The following is a 14178-nucleotide window of genomic DNA, read 5'->3' on the forward strand; positions in this document are numbered from 1 at the left end:
GTGGCCCTCGGACTGGTGGTGGTCCTCGGTCTGGTGGTGGTCCTCGGACTGGTGGTGGTCCTCGGTCTGGTGGTGGTACTCGGTCTGCTGAAGGTGCTCGGACTGGTGGTGGTCCTCGGACTGATGATGGTCCTTGGTCTGCTGATGGTCCTCGGACTGGTGGTGATCTTCAGACTAGTAGTGGTCCTCGGTCTGGTGGTGGTCCTCGGTCTGGTGGTGGTCCTCGGTCTGGTGATGGTCCTCGGACTGGTGGTTGTCCTCGGACTGGTGGTGGTCCTCTGTCAGGGTGGTGGTCCTCAGTCTGGTGGTGGTCCTCGGACTGGTGATGGTCCTCGGTCTGGTGGTGGTCCTCGATCTGGTGGTGGTCCTCGGTCTGGTGATGGTTCTCGGTCTGGTGGTGGTTCTCGGTCTGGTGGTGGTCCTCGGTCTGGTGGTGGTCCTCGGTCTGGTGGTGGTCCTCGGACTGGTGATGGTCCTCCGGTCTGGTGGTGGTCCTCGATCTGGTGGTGGTCCTCTGTCAGGTGGTGGTCCTCTGTCTGGTGGTGGTCCTCAGACTGGTGATGGTCCTCGGTCTGGTGGTGGTCCTCGTCTGGTGGTGGGTCCTTGGACTGGTGGTGGTCCTCTGTCTGGTGGTGGTCCTCGGTCTGGTGGTGGTTCTCGATCTGATGGTGGTCCTCAACTATTGGTGGTCCTCGGTCTGGTGGTGGTCCTCGGTCTGGTGGTGGTCCTCGGACTGGTGGTGGTTCTCAGTCTGGTGGTGGTCCTCGGACTGGTGGTGGTCCTCGGTCTGGTGATGGTCCTCAGTCTGCTGAAGGTCCTCGGACTGGTGGTGAGTCCTCGGACTGGTGATGGTCCTCGGTCTGCTGATGGTCCTCCTTGACTGGTGGTGGTCCTCGGACTAGTAGTGGTACTCGGTCTGGTGTTGGTCCTCGGTCTGATGGTGGTTCTCAGCTTGGTGGTGGTCCTCAAGTGTTGGTGGACCTCGTCTGGTGGTGGTCCTCGGTTTTGTGGTGGTCCTCAGTCTGGTGGTGGTCCTCGGTCTGGTGGTGGTCCTCGGACTTGTGGTCCTCGGACTGGTGGTGGTCCTCGGTCTGGTGGTGGTCCTCGGTGGTGGTGGTCCCCAGGTCTGGTAGTGGTCCTCAGGTGGTGGTGGTTCCCGGGTCTGGTGGTGGTCCTCCGTCTGATGGTGGTCCCTGGTCAGATGGTGGTTCCCGGGCCTGGTGGTGGTCCCCAGGTCTGGTGGTGGTCCTCCGTCTGATGGTGGTCCCTGGTCTGATGGTGGTTCTCAACTTGGTGGTGGTCCTCGGAGTGTTGGTGGTCCTCGGTCTAGTGGTGGTTCTCTGTCAGGGTGGTGGTCCTCGGTCTGGCGGTGGTCTTCGGACTGGTTGTGGTCCTCGCACTGGTGATGGTCCTCTGTCTGGTGGTGCTGCTCGCACTGGTGGCGGTCCTCTGTCTGGTGGTGGTCCTCGGTCTGGCGGTGGTCTTCGGACTGGTTGTCGTCCTTGCACTGGTGGTGGTCCTCTGTCTGGTGGTTGTCCTCGGTCTGGTGGATGTCCTTGTCCTGGTGGTAGTCCTTGGGTTGGGTGATGATGATGATGGTGATGATAATTCTTATGACGGTGATGATGATATTAACAGTGATGATGATGATGATATTAATAATAATAATAATAATAATAATAATAATAATAATAATAATAATAATAATAATTGTAATAATAATAATAATTATAATAATAATAATAATAATAATAATAATAATAATAATAATAATAATAATAATAATAATAATAATAATAATAATAATAATAATAATAATAATAATAATAATAATTATAATAATAATAGCAATAATAATAATAATAATAATAATAATAATAATAATAATAATAATAATAATAATAATAATAATAATAATAATAATAAAAGTTCTGAAGATAATTTTGATTAATATTACAATAGAGAATTACATCTTGTAACTTCCTAACTCTGCCGTGTTGACTACCACCACAGTAGGTAATTTACAATTGTACAATAAACTCATTTACATTAGATGTAGCAAGTCTTTTCTGAGGGACTTATATAATAAAAATTAGTTGATGTAAAATAATTCTGATTTCATAAGAGAGTAATATCGTTTACCTTTGATACTGTTAATATTAATTATTTAGATACTACTACTATTACTTTGTTTTTTAAATGGCCTCAAACCTCCCCCAATAGCAATATCTTTGCCACCATTTTATTACCTTAATACTGCTACTACTCACCCAATAGTAACACCTTCGCCGTCATTTTATTACCTTAAAATTATATATCCTAATACATAGGTAGCTACCCTAGCTGTGTTGAGTTAGTTGAGCCCCAGATCCATGCGGCATTCAGTGACTGTTGCCTCATAGTCAATATCTGCAACTGTTGTCGGCTTTGGGGCTGATGCTCTCGCTCCCCTGAGGCAGAGCAAAGCAGACATAAGGAGAGAGAAGGACAGTCGATATCTCATTAAGGCTGTAACATAACTTCTGGGCTGCTGCTTCTGTTCGGATAGCACCTCCGCGAGTCTGGCGTAGGAACATCTTGCACTTGGTCCCATACCACTAGAGGTTGTGAACACCAGATGAGTGAAGCTGCCTTGATCAACGTTCTCAATTCTCTCCCCTTATGCCCTTATCTTGTCGTTCTCGTTCCTCCTGCGTGCAGCATCGAGAGCTAAGTCACGGTGACATGCGGCCATGGGATCAAAAATCCTAATGTCGAAGAAGGCTCGCTGTCTCTGCGTCCATAATCCTCGAGCACTGACGTCAACACGGGTCTCGTTGGATGTGTTTGAAGTCCTATGTTGGAAATTCTTACCGTCCAATGGAAGGAGGGTCGGTTCTACCCTGACATCACGACAGATTTCTTTCAACATATTTGCTGTGAGATCCCTTACTTCGTCATGCCTCATGCATTTGAAGCCCTCTTTCTTGCACACCATGGCGTGATCGACGTCATAGGAAGAGCCACACACGCATTGGGAGGGCAAACCGTACCTTAGAGCAATGGCATCTGTAAATTCTTGTTTATTGAGAGTGAAACCATTTGCCCTTATTGGTTAACCATTTCGAGGCGCCCACCTCCTGTGCTATCGCTTCTTTTTTTTTCAAATTCTCTGGTACTTGCAGCATCAATTGCTGCAACTTATCACGTTGGCCGTGCTGTCGTTCTGGCGTAATGGAAAGTCGAATCTTGTTTACTTCACTGGTATCCACCTCACTTATTGCGATCTTAGCTATTATGTGGTCAGTGAGGGCTGCCGTGAGCTTAACTAAGTTTTGATGTTCGGTGGCAGCAATGTCCTCTGGATTGGTCAATCCCATTCCTCCCAGTCTCGGTGGTAGTGCAAGGAGTGATCTTTCTGCTGGGGTTAAGTGAAGGTGTTTCACTAATTTGGGAGTGAAATTGACAATGATAGCTTCTTCCAGAGGATGGAGGAGGGGTCCGATATCAGGGATAGTGCGCATCAGGTAGTTCCAGCGATGCTCGACTCCATGGGTGAATGCCGCAAAAGCCGCATGTTGCTCTGTGTTAGCAATATCAGACAGAGCTTAGATTTCCCCAACCCACTCATTCACCTTTCCCATTACGTACTCTGTCTTAAAGTCCGTCGTGCCGATTACTGCGCCTAGGTGTGTATGGCCATCCTTTTTATTTTGACCTCACTAACACCGAACACCTCCATTGCCCGTTCATAATGTTCTGGCTTCACAATGAGGAAGAACTTGCTGGCGCTTGGGTGGTACCCTATTTGTGGACCTCGTGATGTTACCAGGTCCCACCACTTTTTGATGTCCTCCACTTTTCCTGCTCCTATAAGGTCGTCAGCATACGCCACTTGCTTGACCTCGGTTGTTTCAAATTATATTGTGTGTTCCCTCAGTTGACTGTGTGATTGTATCACCCCCTAGAGCCTTGTTGTTTACTATATAGAGGTCTGATGGATTCCTATAGGTATTTTCAACATACATTGCAAAACTTGGACACTTGATCTTGATGTTGTGCAGTGCGGCCTTGCGGTTAAGTATGTTGAACGCGTTTGAAGCGTCCTCCAGGAGAACAACCTCACAATCACGCTGCTCAAATATCGTTCTGATGGGGTGAATGGCAGCTTCCCCTCCAGCCTGGTGGCCAGTACAATCTTGCAGGTTCCCTGCTGCTGCCCTGACATAATCGTTTACCACCTCCATTATGCATTTTCCGATGATCCGCCTCAGCACTTCCCTCACCCCTATAGGCCTACATCCTGGATTCTTATCCAGGGAAATGAGGCGGCAGGCAGTCAGAGCATGGATGTTTTGGCAGCACGAAGTTGCTAGCTTTCTTGCAAAGGCGGCAATGGCAGTGCAGAGATCCCTTGCTACGGGGTCAAACTTGTTAGTACTGAGGATGACTCTCCAACCATTTGCTTCCAGACCTGAAGGGCTTGTCCCTCCCTGAGTTTTCAGTGCCTTTTTCCAAACCATTCCTCCTGATATTTTCTCGAACAGGACAGCATTTGGTGGGATGTAGTCACCCTGGAACCTGACGCCTTCGTCTTCACTTGCAGGGTGATGTTTCTCCTTCAGCTGCCTTGATCAACTTTCTAAATTTTCCTTCCGTATGCCCTTATCTTGTCATTCTCGTTCCTCCTGTGTGCAGCGTCGAGAGCTAAGTTACGGTGACATGCGGTCATGGGATAAAAAATCCTGATGTCGATGAAGGCTCGATGTCATCGGTAATGTCTGCATGGGCTTCGTTCGATGTGTTGGAAGTCCTGTGATGGATATTCTTACCGTGAACTACTACTAATACTTTTTTTTTTTGAACATGGCCTCCAGCCTCCCCCAATAGTCACAATTTATAACCTTAAAATTAATAATCCTAATACATAAGTAGCTACCCTAGCTGTGTTGAGTTAGTTGAGCCGCAGATCTGTGCGGCATTCAGTGACTGTTGCCTCATAGTCAATATCTGTGACCGTTGTCGGCTTTAAGGCCGATGTTCTCGTTCCCTGAGGCAGAGCAATGCAGACCTAAGCAGGGGAAGGAGAGTCGACATCTTAACCAGGCTGTAACATAACTTCTGGCCTGCTGCTTCCTTTCAATTAACACTACTATCACTACTACTACTACTACTATTTTTTTAATGTGGTCTCCAGCCTTCCCGAATAGTCACACCTTTGCTACCATTTTATTACCTTAATATTAAATATCATAATACAAAAGTAGCTACCGTAGCTTTGTTGAGTTAGTTAAACCACAAATATTTGCAGCATTCAGTTACTGTTGCCTCGTAGTCAATATTTGCGACTGTTGTTGGTTTTGGGGCCAAAGATTTCGTTTTCCTGAGGCAAAGTAATGCAGAACTAATCAAAGAGAAGGACAGTCGACATCTCAAACAGGCTGCAACGTAACTTCTGGGCTGCTGCTTCCGTTCAAATAAAACCTCCGCGAGTCTGGAGTAGAAGCATCTTGCACTTTGTCCCATCCCTCTACTTCTACTACTACTATTACTATTACTACTACTTATTTTATTTTTAAAATGGCCTCCATCCTCCCCTTATAGCCATACCTTCGCCACCATTTTATTACCTTAAAATTAAATGTCCAAATACATAAGTAGCTATCCTAGGTCCTAGCTGTGTTGAGTTAGTTGAGCTGCAGATCTATGCGGCATTCAGTGACTGTTGCCTCATAGTCAATATCTGCAACTGTTGTCGGCTTTGGGGCCGATGCTCTCGTTCCCCTGAGGCAGAGCAAAGCAGACCTAAGTTGAGAGAAGGACAGTCGACATCTGAAACAGGCTGCAACGTAACTTTTGGGCTGCTGCTTCCGTTCAGATAACACCTCCTCGAGTCTGGAGTAGAAGCATCTTAATGATGGTCCCATCCCAACAGAGGTTGTGAACACTAGAGGAGTGAAGCTGCCTTGATCAACGTTCTGAATTCTCTCCCCGTATTCCCTCATCTTGTCGTTCTCGTTCCTCATTTGTTCAGCATCAAGAGCTAAGTTACGGTAACAAGCGGCCACGGGATAAAAAATCCTGTTGTCGAAGAAAGCTCGCTGTCCCCGCGTCCAGAATCCTTAAGCACTGACGTCCACACGGGCTTCGTTAGATGTGTTTGAAGTCCTGTGTTGGAAGATCTCATCATCCAATGGAAGGAGGGTCGGTTCTACCATGACATCCCGACATATTTCCTTCAACATATTTGGTGTGAGGTCCCTTACCTCGTCATGCCTCATGCATATGAAGCCCTTCTTCTTGCACACCATGGCGTGATCGCCATCATAGGAAGAGCCACACACGCATTGGGAGGGCAAACCTTCTACTGGCCGACCGTACCTTAGAGCAATGGCATCTGTAAATTCTTGTTTATTAAGACTGAAACCATTTGCCCTTATTGGTAACGTAGTTAACCAGTTCGAGGCTCCCACCTCCTGCGCTATAGCTACTTTTTTTTCAAATTTTCTGGTACCTGCAGCAACAGTTGCTGCAACTTATCATTTTGGCAGTGCTGTCGATCTGTCGAAATGGACCTACGAATCTTATTTACTTCACTGGTATCCACTTCCCCTGTTGCATTCTGGGATATTATGTGGTCCGTGAGGGCTGCCATGAGCTTAATTGAATTTTGATGTTCAGTGGCAGCAATCTCCTCTGGATTTGTGAGTCCCATCCCTCCCAGTCTTGATGGAAGTGCAAGAAGTACTACTACTACTACTACTACTACTGCTACTGCTACTACTACTACTACTACTACTAATAATAATAATAATAATAATAATAATAATAATAATCATGTAATATCATGACTGCCAATATCAATAATAATTAGTCGGTAAATATTGTCAAATCTGCGTCAGTGAGTGAGTGAGTACGTGAGTAAGTGAGTGAATGCGTGAATGAAAGAGTGAATGAATGAATAAATGGAAAACTGAGTTAGTGAGTGAACAATTCAACGTAGACCCACTTGAAAACATTAAAATAATAATATTAATAATAACAGAAGTTATTTTGTTTCGGTGTGGTAATAGAGGCATGTAGATGTTATTTTGGCCGAGTTATTTCTGCATAAATTCTATAAACCTAGTTGATAAGGCACCTTCTTATTTCTCCAGTTAGAGGAACCAGTGATGATTTAGATCGTGATTTACTGAGGATGTGCCGAGACCTAATGTAGGCACTGCGAAAATTGTGACCAAGTCCCAGGTTGCTGATGTGACTTTCTGCTTCATTTACATACAATTACAGGGTAACAATTGTTTCTCTTGCTGTTGACAACACAACATACAAATATTGTTTCTCACTTTTTATCTTTTTTTCATTTTTGTATTTCTTCATGGTTCTTTATTATTATTATTATTACGCCACAGAAAACCAACATATATCATAGGGGACTTTAATGCGAGCCACGCCATACTCGGACACGGTAATGAGAACAACGTCGGTGTGGCGCTGTATGACAACATCAGAAGGGGAAAACTGCAACACCTCTGGCCAGATTTCCCGACATTGATCACACGTGCCAGTGCCACAACACCTGACATAATCCTCTCTAACAACGAGGTCGTCCTGAACAGGCACGTTACCACCGGACCCATTAGTACCAGCGACCACCTGCCAGTCGTCGTGACGCTCTCAACCAATCCCATTATGAGCCCTGCCAACATCAGGTCAAACCTCAAACGGGCAGACTGGGACTCCTTCAAGGAGACCTTTCCAAAATTCTCTTCGCTTGTACCATTCATTATATTATTTCTTAATATATATTCTCAGATCATCAACACCACAGATTCAGCTCCATGACGTCAAAGGCAGCAAGATGTCACGGGTTCGATTCCCGAGCCTGCTTTAAGTCGAAAGTTGCGAATTCGCATTCAGGGACAAGTTGGAACTTCCAATAACTTGCTTAGACATAAACCATTGACTCTTCAGGCTTCTACGCCCTCGACTCTTCAGGCTTCTACGCCCTCAACTTTTCAGGCATCTACGCCCTTAACTCATGAGACATAAGGCAAGCATGAACTGAGCATGCTTCCCTGTTGGGCGCTGTAAACGCTTCTGCGCTTCACCTTACACAGGAATGTAGGGGGGTGCCCAATAAATGAAAAAAAAAAAAAGATGTCAAAGGCTCGGTCCTCACTCGCTTTGGGTATCCGTCGCCGTCTGTCTAAATAAGTAAAAAAACTCATCATGGATCTTTTAAATATTGGCGGTGTTGGTCGTAGATCTCGGAGACTCGCAGGTACACACAGCGATCAAATATTAAACATGAAGCACAAGACTCCAGGTGTTGGTCATGAAACAGGGATGAGGTTTCACTGTAGTCGGTGACAGTTAAAAAAAATAAGAGAGAGAGAGAGAGAGAGAGAGAGATTGGTTAGGACACGACACATCCTTCCCAGGCACCCGTGATGGATGACTTACCATTAATCACCTTTTGTTCACAAAAGCCTTTGAGGAGGCTGAAATGTGTAAAGTAAAGACACACACACACACACATACACACACACACACACACACACACAAAACACACACACATATATGTATACAGGGTATTAGAAAAGTCCCTGTGAACTTGCACTAATTGAAAATATATTTATTTACGTTTTTGTGCTTACAGTAAAATTTGTAACTATTTACTTTAAGTATAAAGCTGTATAACAAGGAACAATTGTCTTGATAATTATTGCAGGTAGGAACACAGGAACGTTTCTAATACCTTGTATATATATATACCTTGTATATATATACCTTCTCCTCCTGACCGATAAGGAAACAACTTCGCCAAAATAATATTCCAGCCCTTAACCGCTATTGGCCGAGAGCGAAAGGTACCGGGGAGTATTTTTTAACAAATGTTTTAGAATGTCGGAGGTGAATCTGTGACAAAATAACGGAATACAGAGCTGGATGGCTAAAAAGAGTTTTAGAGACCGAATATATATATATATATATATATATATATATATATATATATATATATATATATATATATATATATATATATATATATATATATATATATATGCTGATAACCACAAGGAAAAAGAAAACACGAAGTTTCCAAGCGCTTTCGTGTAATTCACATCTTCAGGGGTGAGTACAAACTGTTTGTACTCATCCCTGAAGATGTGAATTACACGAAAGCGCTTGGGAACTTCGTGTTTCCTTTTTCCCTTATGGTTATCTACAGTGCATATACATGGATCACGCGTACCTACAGTGATTTACTGGCATATACTGTATATATATATATATATATATATATATATATATATATATATATATATATATATATATATATATATATATATATATATATATATATATATATATATATATATATTAGGGTGGTCCTTATTTTTCCACTTTGAAATTTTTTACCACGGACCCTGCTAAAAGTGTCCATTTAGGACAAAAACATTGTGTGTAGAGTTATTTTGAAATATATTAATATTTAAAGGTTGCTTGAAGCTGTCAATAATTAAGTCATCGATGTAGTCGATTACTTTGTAGCCAATTACGCCCACCACTAGTGCGTCGCATTTGGCACGATTGTTGTGAGTTTTTGCTGGTCGTGATTGATGATTGGGGAAATTAGAAGCAGTATTCTCATTATTAATTTATATTAATAGTTAATTTCTTTATTCCTCAGGTCAAAATGGCTAATGCAGGAGTAAAAACACGGGAAAATGTGTATTTGATAAAGACATTATGTGATGACATTACAGGGGCTAAGTTACCTTCAAACAGGCAAGTGTTACAGTATTTTTTAAGCCTGCATCGCATACAGAAAAAAACCATCAGAGTGGCAGCTGGGGAAGTCACAGTCAAAGTTGTTCAATTTTGGACAAAAGCAAACATTCCCGCACACCACAAACCAGATTGTGTGAATCAAGTGCACAAAATGTTTGACAAGTGGAGTAGTTTGAAAAAGAACTCTTCAAGAAAGACAGAAACTCAAAAGCAGAAAGAGAAAGAGTTTGCTGATACATTTGAAGATCTCTTTAACATTGCACATGTGAATGCTTTGAATATGATGACAGTTCAGGAGGATAAGGATTTCTTAATAGCGCAACGAGAAAAAGGGGGTCGTGGGGCAATGTCATCTCTTGGCAAAGTATTCCTGAAAAGACAGAAACGACGAGAAAAATCTCTCAAGAAGGCAATGAAAAGGAAGTTGACTGCAGACAGTGCAGAGGAAGAAGCCAAAAAATGCCAGGCCATCGTTGTCTTGGACAGCAGTAGTACGTCTTCTTCTGAGGAATCCAACCCAGTTCTTGGCCCATCAGCACTTCAAACTCCACCTACTGTCTAAAAGCGTGGGCGAAAAAAAGTTCTAACTCAAGAACTTTCTGCAGCATTAGATCGGACCAAGTCCTCAGATAAAATGGCCATGCACATTGTCACCCAAACTGCTCGGAGTCTGGGCCATGATGTCAGTGAATTGATTCTGAATCGATCAAGCATCAGGAGGAAACGTCAGCATCATCGCAGTAGCAGGGCAGCTGAAATCATTTCAAACTTCAAACCAGAGTCAGTTTTAATTTTTCGCTGGGATGGTAAATTGATGCCTGATTTGACGGGGCATGGGGGCCATGTTGACAGACTCCCAGTTCTTGTCTCAGGCAATGGCACCTCCCAACTTCTTGCTGATCCAAAACTTCCCTCTGGTACCGGTGATGAAAAAGCAAAAGCTGTTGTGAAGGCTTTGCAACAATGGCACATTGCAGACATCGTGCATGGCATGTGTTTTGATACAACAAGCTCAAATACTGGTCACCACAAGGGTGCGTGTGTCAAAATTGAGCAGTTTCTGGGTCGTGATTTGCTATATTTTGCCTGCCTCCACCATGTACTAGAACTTGTAGCTAGAGCTGCTTTTGAAGCTGTAATGGGGCACTCAGCTGCTCCTGACATACAGCTGTTCCGAAGATTCCAAGCCAAATGGGAACAAATTGACAAGCAGAAGTTGAAGACTCCTCCACCGACGATCTGGCAGAAGAATCGGTCAGAGCTGTTAGGGACGAACTAACCAACTTCATTGAGAAGGCTCTATTGGAGACACAGCTTCGAGATGATTATCGAGAGCTGCTAGAGCTGGCCTCCATCTTCCTTGGAACATCACCTTCTCGGGGAGTACGATTTTCTGCTCCTAGTGCAATGCAACAAGCACGATGGATGGTAAAGACCATTTATTCCTTCAAAGTGTGGTTATTCCGTTCTCAGATTAAGCTTACTCCAGAGGAGAACAGAGGACTAAGGGATTTGTGCATTTTCTTTGCCCAAATATATGTGAAGGCTTGGACAACTGCTCCACTTGCTGCAAAGGCACCAAAAGGAGATCTGATGTTGCTTACAGCTCTACAAGACTACAGTACCATCAGCGATGTCATATCAAAGGCAACTTTCCAGAAAATGATGAGACACCTGTGGTACTTGTCAGAAGAGTTGGTTGCATTGGCCTTCTTTGATGACGATGTTCTCCCAGCAGTGAAGGACCGCATGTTGGAAGCTATGAACATCGTTATTGGAGAAGAAAAGCATGTCAAACGGGTTACAATCAATCCAGACACACTCCAAGTGAAGAACCTATATGATTTCACGACAAAGAACACAAAATCATTTTTCAAAAAGCTCAACTTGAATACAGATTTCCTGGCCCTCCCAGTAGAACAGTGGAAAGATGATCCTGGCTTCCAAAATGCAAAAGCCAGTGTACAAGCTTTGTCTGTGATCAATGATCATGTAGAAAGAGGAGTAGCCTTAGTCCAAGATTTCTCAGGCCGCATCACCAAGGACGAACAGCAACTGCAGTATCTACTGCAGGCAGTTGCTGACCACAGGAAAGCATTCCCTAACGCCCTCAAGCAGACCTTACTGGGCGACAAAGAGTGAGACTGGTCCTCATGCGACCTCTGCCTTGAGCAGCTAATACCCACTTAGACTAAGTGGGGGGGGGCCCAGGCTTGGGGCTAGGAAATGATGTGTTATGAACATTAAGCATAGGCATAATATTGTTAAATTTCATTTGACTTGAGCAACCTTTAATTATTAAGATATTTAAAAAATATTTTACAGGCAATGTTTCTACCCCAAATGAAAACTTTTGCCAGGGTCTGTGACAAAAAAAGGCAAATTTGTTTTTTGCCCCAAAATAAGGACCACCCTAATATATATATATATATATATATATATATATATATATATATATATATATATATATATATATATATATATATATATATATATATATATATATATATATATATATATATATATAGGTTAAATCAGGAAAAATTAGATTACGTTACGTTAGGTTGGATTAGATTAGGTTAGCTTAGCTTAGGTTAGGTTAGCTTAGGTCAAATTAGGTTAGGTTAGGTTAGGTTTGGTTAGGTTACCATTAACCTAACATAACTAAACCCATGTTCTCGGCTGCTTGAGATGGCGGCAAAGAACCTTAATTTTTCCAGGGAGTTTTAAATTATATTTTTTTTGTGATGCTTTTTAAATGAAGACGTTATAATGATATTACTGTGCTTCAACGGCTAAGGACTTTAAGTGTGAAACAAGGTTAATAATTACACTTTACTTCAACAATAAAAAATTATGAGAGAGAGAGAGAGAGATGTTGAAAGCGAGAGAGAGAGAGCCATAGGGAAAGAAAGACAGAAATAACAGATAATGAAAAAGAGACATAGATAAAACCTAAGAAGCAAAATGAGACTAATAAATAACTACAACAATTAAGGTACGAATAAACGCACAAAACCAGAATGATAATAACAAAAATAAATAATGGTAACAGTAGAGGAGGGATTGAAGGAAGACTAATTAAAAAGGCAAGAAAGAATGATAGGAAGAATAATAGGAGAAATTAAACATATATAAGGGTGTCATGGCACAAAATAAGACCGATAAAAGTAAGAATGAGAGACAAACAGAAAAAGCAGAATGCCATGTAGTAACAGACAGACAGACACACAGACAGACAGACAGAGCTTGGTTTTCTGGTGGACTGTGTGTCACTCTTCAATCCTTTATGGTTGGAGATCAATACTCTCTCTCTCTCGCCTGTATTCATTTTAATGGTCCTAACTTGGTGTTTTCATTCTCAATCGATGTGGTTTTTATTCTCTTTCTCTCATCCTCTCACTTATAAGAAATTTGCCAGAGAAAGGAGTGATAAACGACTCACTTAACCCACTATACTTAATATCGGGTAATTATAGATGATATTCCCGATTTTAAACCTCGTTCACCCGATTAAAACCTCAATTCTATTTTTCCTCTGAAGCAATGTCATAAATGAAGTTTTTGTTTCATCAATGTAAATAACTTTGGAAAAAATAAATGAAAGGACAAATGAAGCTGTTAGAAAAGCAAATTATGGTTTGCTATAATAGGCCAAACTATGTGTAGATGGAATAGATCACCAGTTTGATGTATGCAGGGCCGTAGAGCCATTCTTCTCTAAATTCTTTCTAGGGATTCTATATACATTCTGCAGTACGGTGACCAGAACTGAACTGCGTAATCCAAGTGAGGCCTCACAAGCACACGATATAGTTTTAGGATAACTTCGCTAGTCTTGTAACTAACACTCCTTTGTATGAACCCAAGTACTTTGCTGGCCTTTTTTCGAGCAAATACATATTGCTTACTAAATCTTTTTCCCAGTCGGGTTTTTCTATAACATCGTTAGTCATCTGGTATCTGGTTTCTCTGTTTACATCTGCTAGACTAAGTACTTTACATTTGTCTACATTAAATTTTATCTACCATTATTCAGACCATTCGAATTTTTTTTTTAGATCTTTCTGTAGTTTTGCGGAGTCCTCGTCAGATTAATTTCACTCCCTACTTTAGTATCATCAGCAACTTATGTTGCTGTCTACGCCTATATCCATGTCGCGCATGTATGTAATAAATAATAATGAACCAAGTACTGAGCCTTAGGGTACTCCAGTAGTGACGTTTCTCCAATGGGATTTAGTGCCGTTAATGCTCACTCGCTGTTTTCTGTCCTGTAACCACGACCTAAGCCATTTTAGAATATCTCTTCCAATGCCACGAGCCTCCACTTTTCGTTTAAGTCTTTAGTGAGGGTCTATGTCGAAGGCTTGTGCTAAAGTCGAGATATACCACATCATA

At 42.6% G+C, this 14178-nt stretch overlaps 1 protein-coding gene across 1 annotated transcript; it reads right to left on the minus strand.

Moving 5' to 3' along the window:
• Positions 1–296: 296 nt before the first annotated feature.
• Positions 297–13733, minus strand: LOC121853856 (sex-determining region Y protein-like). The gene is made up of 3 exons (XM_042348234.1): positions 13689–13733; positions 1291–1573; positions 297–733 (listed from the first exon to the last, which is right to left on the minus strand). The coding sequence occupies exons 1-3, from the start codon at positions 13731–13733 to the stop codon at positions 297–299; spliced, it is 765 nt and encodes a 254-aa protein (XP_042204168.1).
• Positions 13734–14178: the final 445 nt, after the last annotated feature.

This window comes from Homarus americanus, unplaced genomic scaffold, assembly GCF_018991925.1.
Source record: "Homarus americanus isolate GMGI-L3 unplaced genomic scaffold, GMGI_Hamer_2.0 scaffold18703, whole genome shotgun sequence".
Taxonomy (NCBI): domain Eukaryota; kingdom Metazoa; phylum Arthropoda; class Malacostraca; order Decapoda; family Nephropidae; genus Homarus; species Homarus americanus.

Coding starts and splice junctions, on each gene's coding strand:
- LOC121853856 (XM_042348234.1), bottom strand. CDS start 13,733: ATGACTAACGATGTTATAGAAAAACCCGACTGGGAAAAAGATTTA. Junction 1,574..13,688: donor CCGACTGGGAAAAAGATTTA/GTAAGCAATATG, acceptor ACCCAACCCAAG/GACTACCACCAGGACAAGGA. Junction 734..1,290: donor ACTCCGAGGACCACCACCAA/GTTGAGAACCAC, acceptor AACCACCACCAG/TCCGAGGACCACCACCAGAC.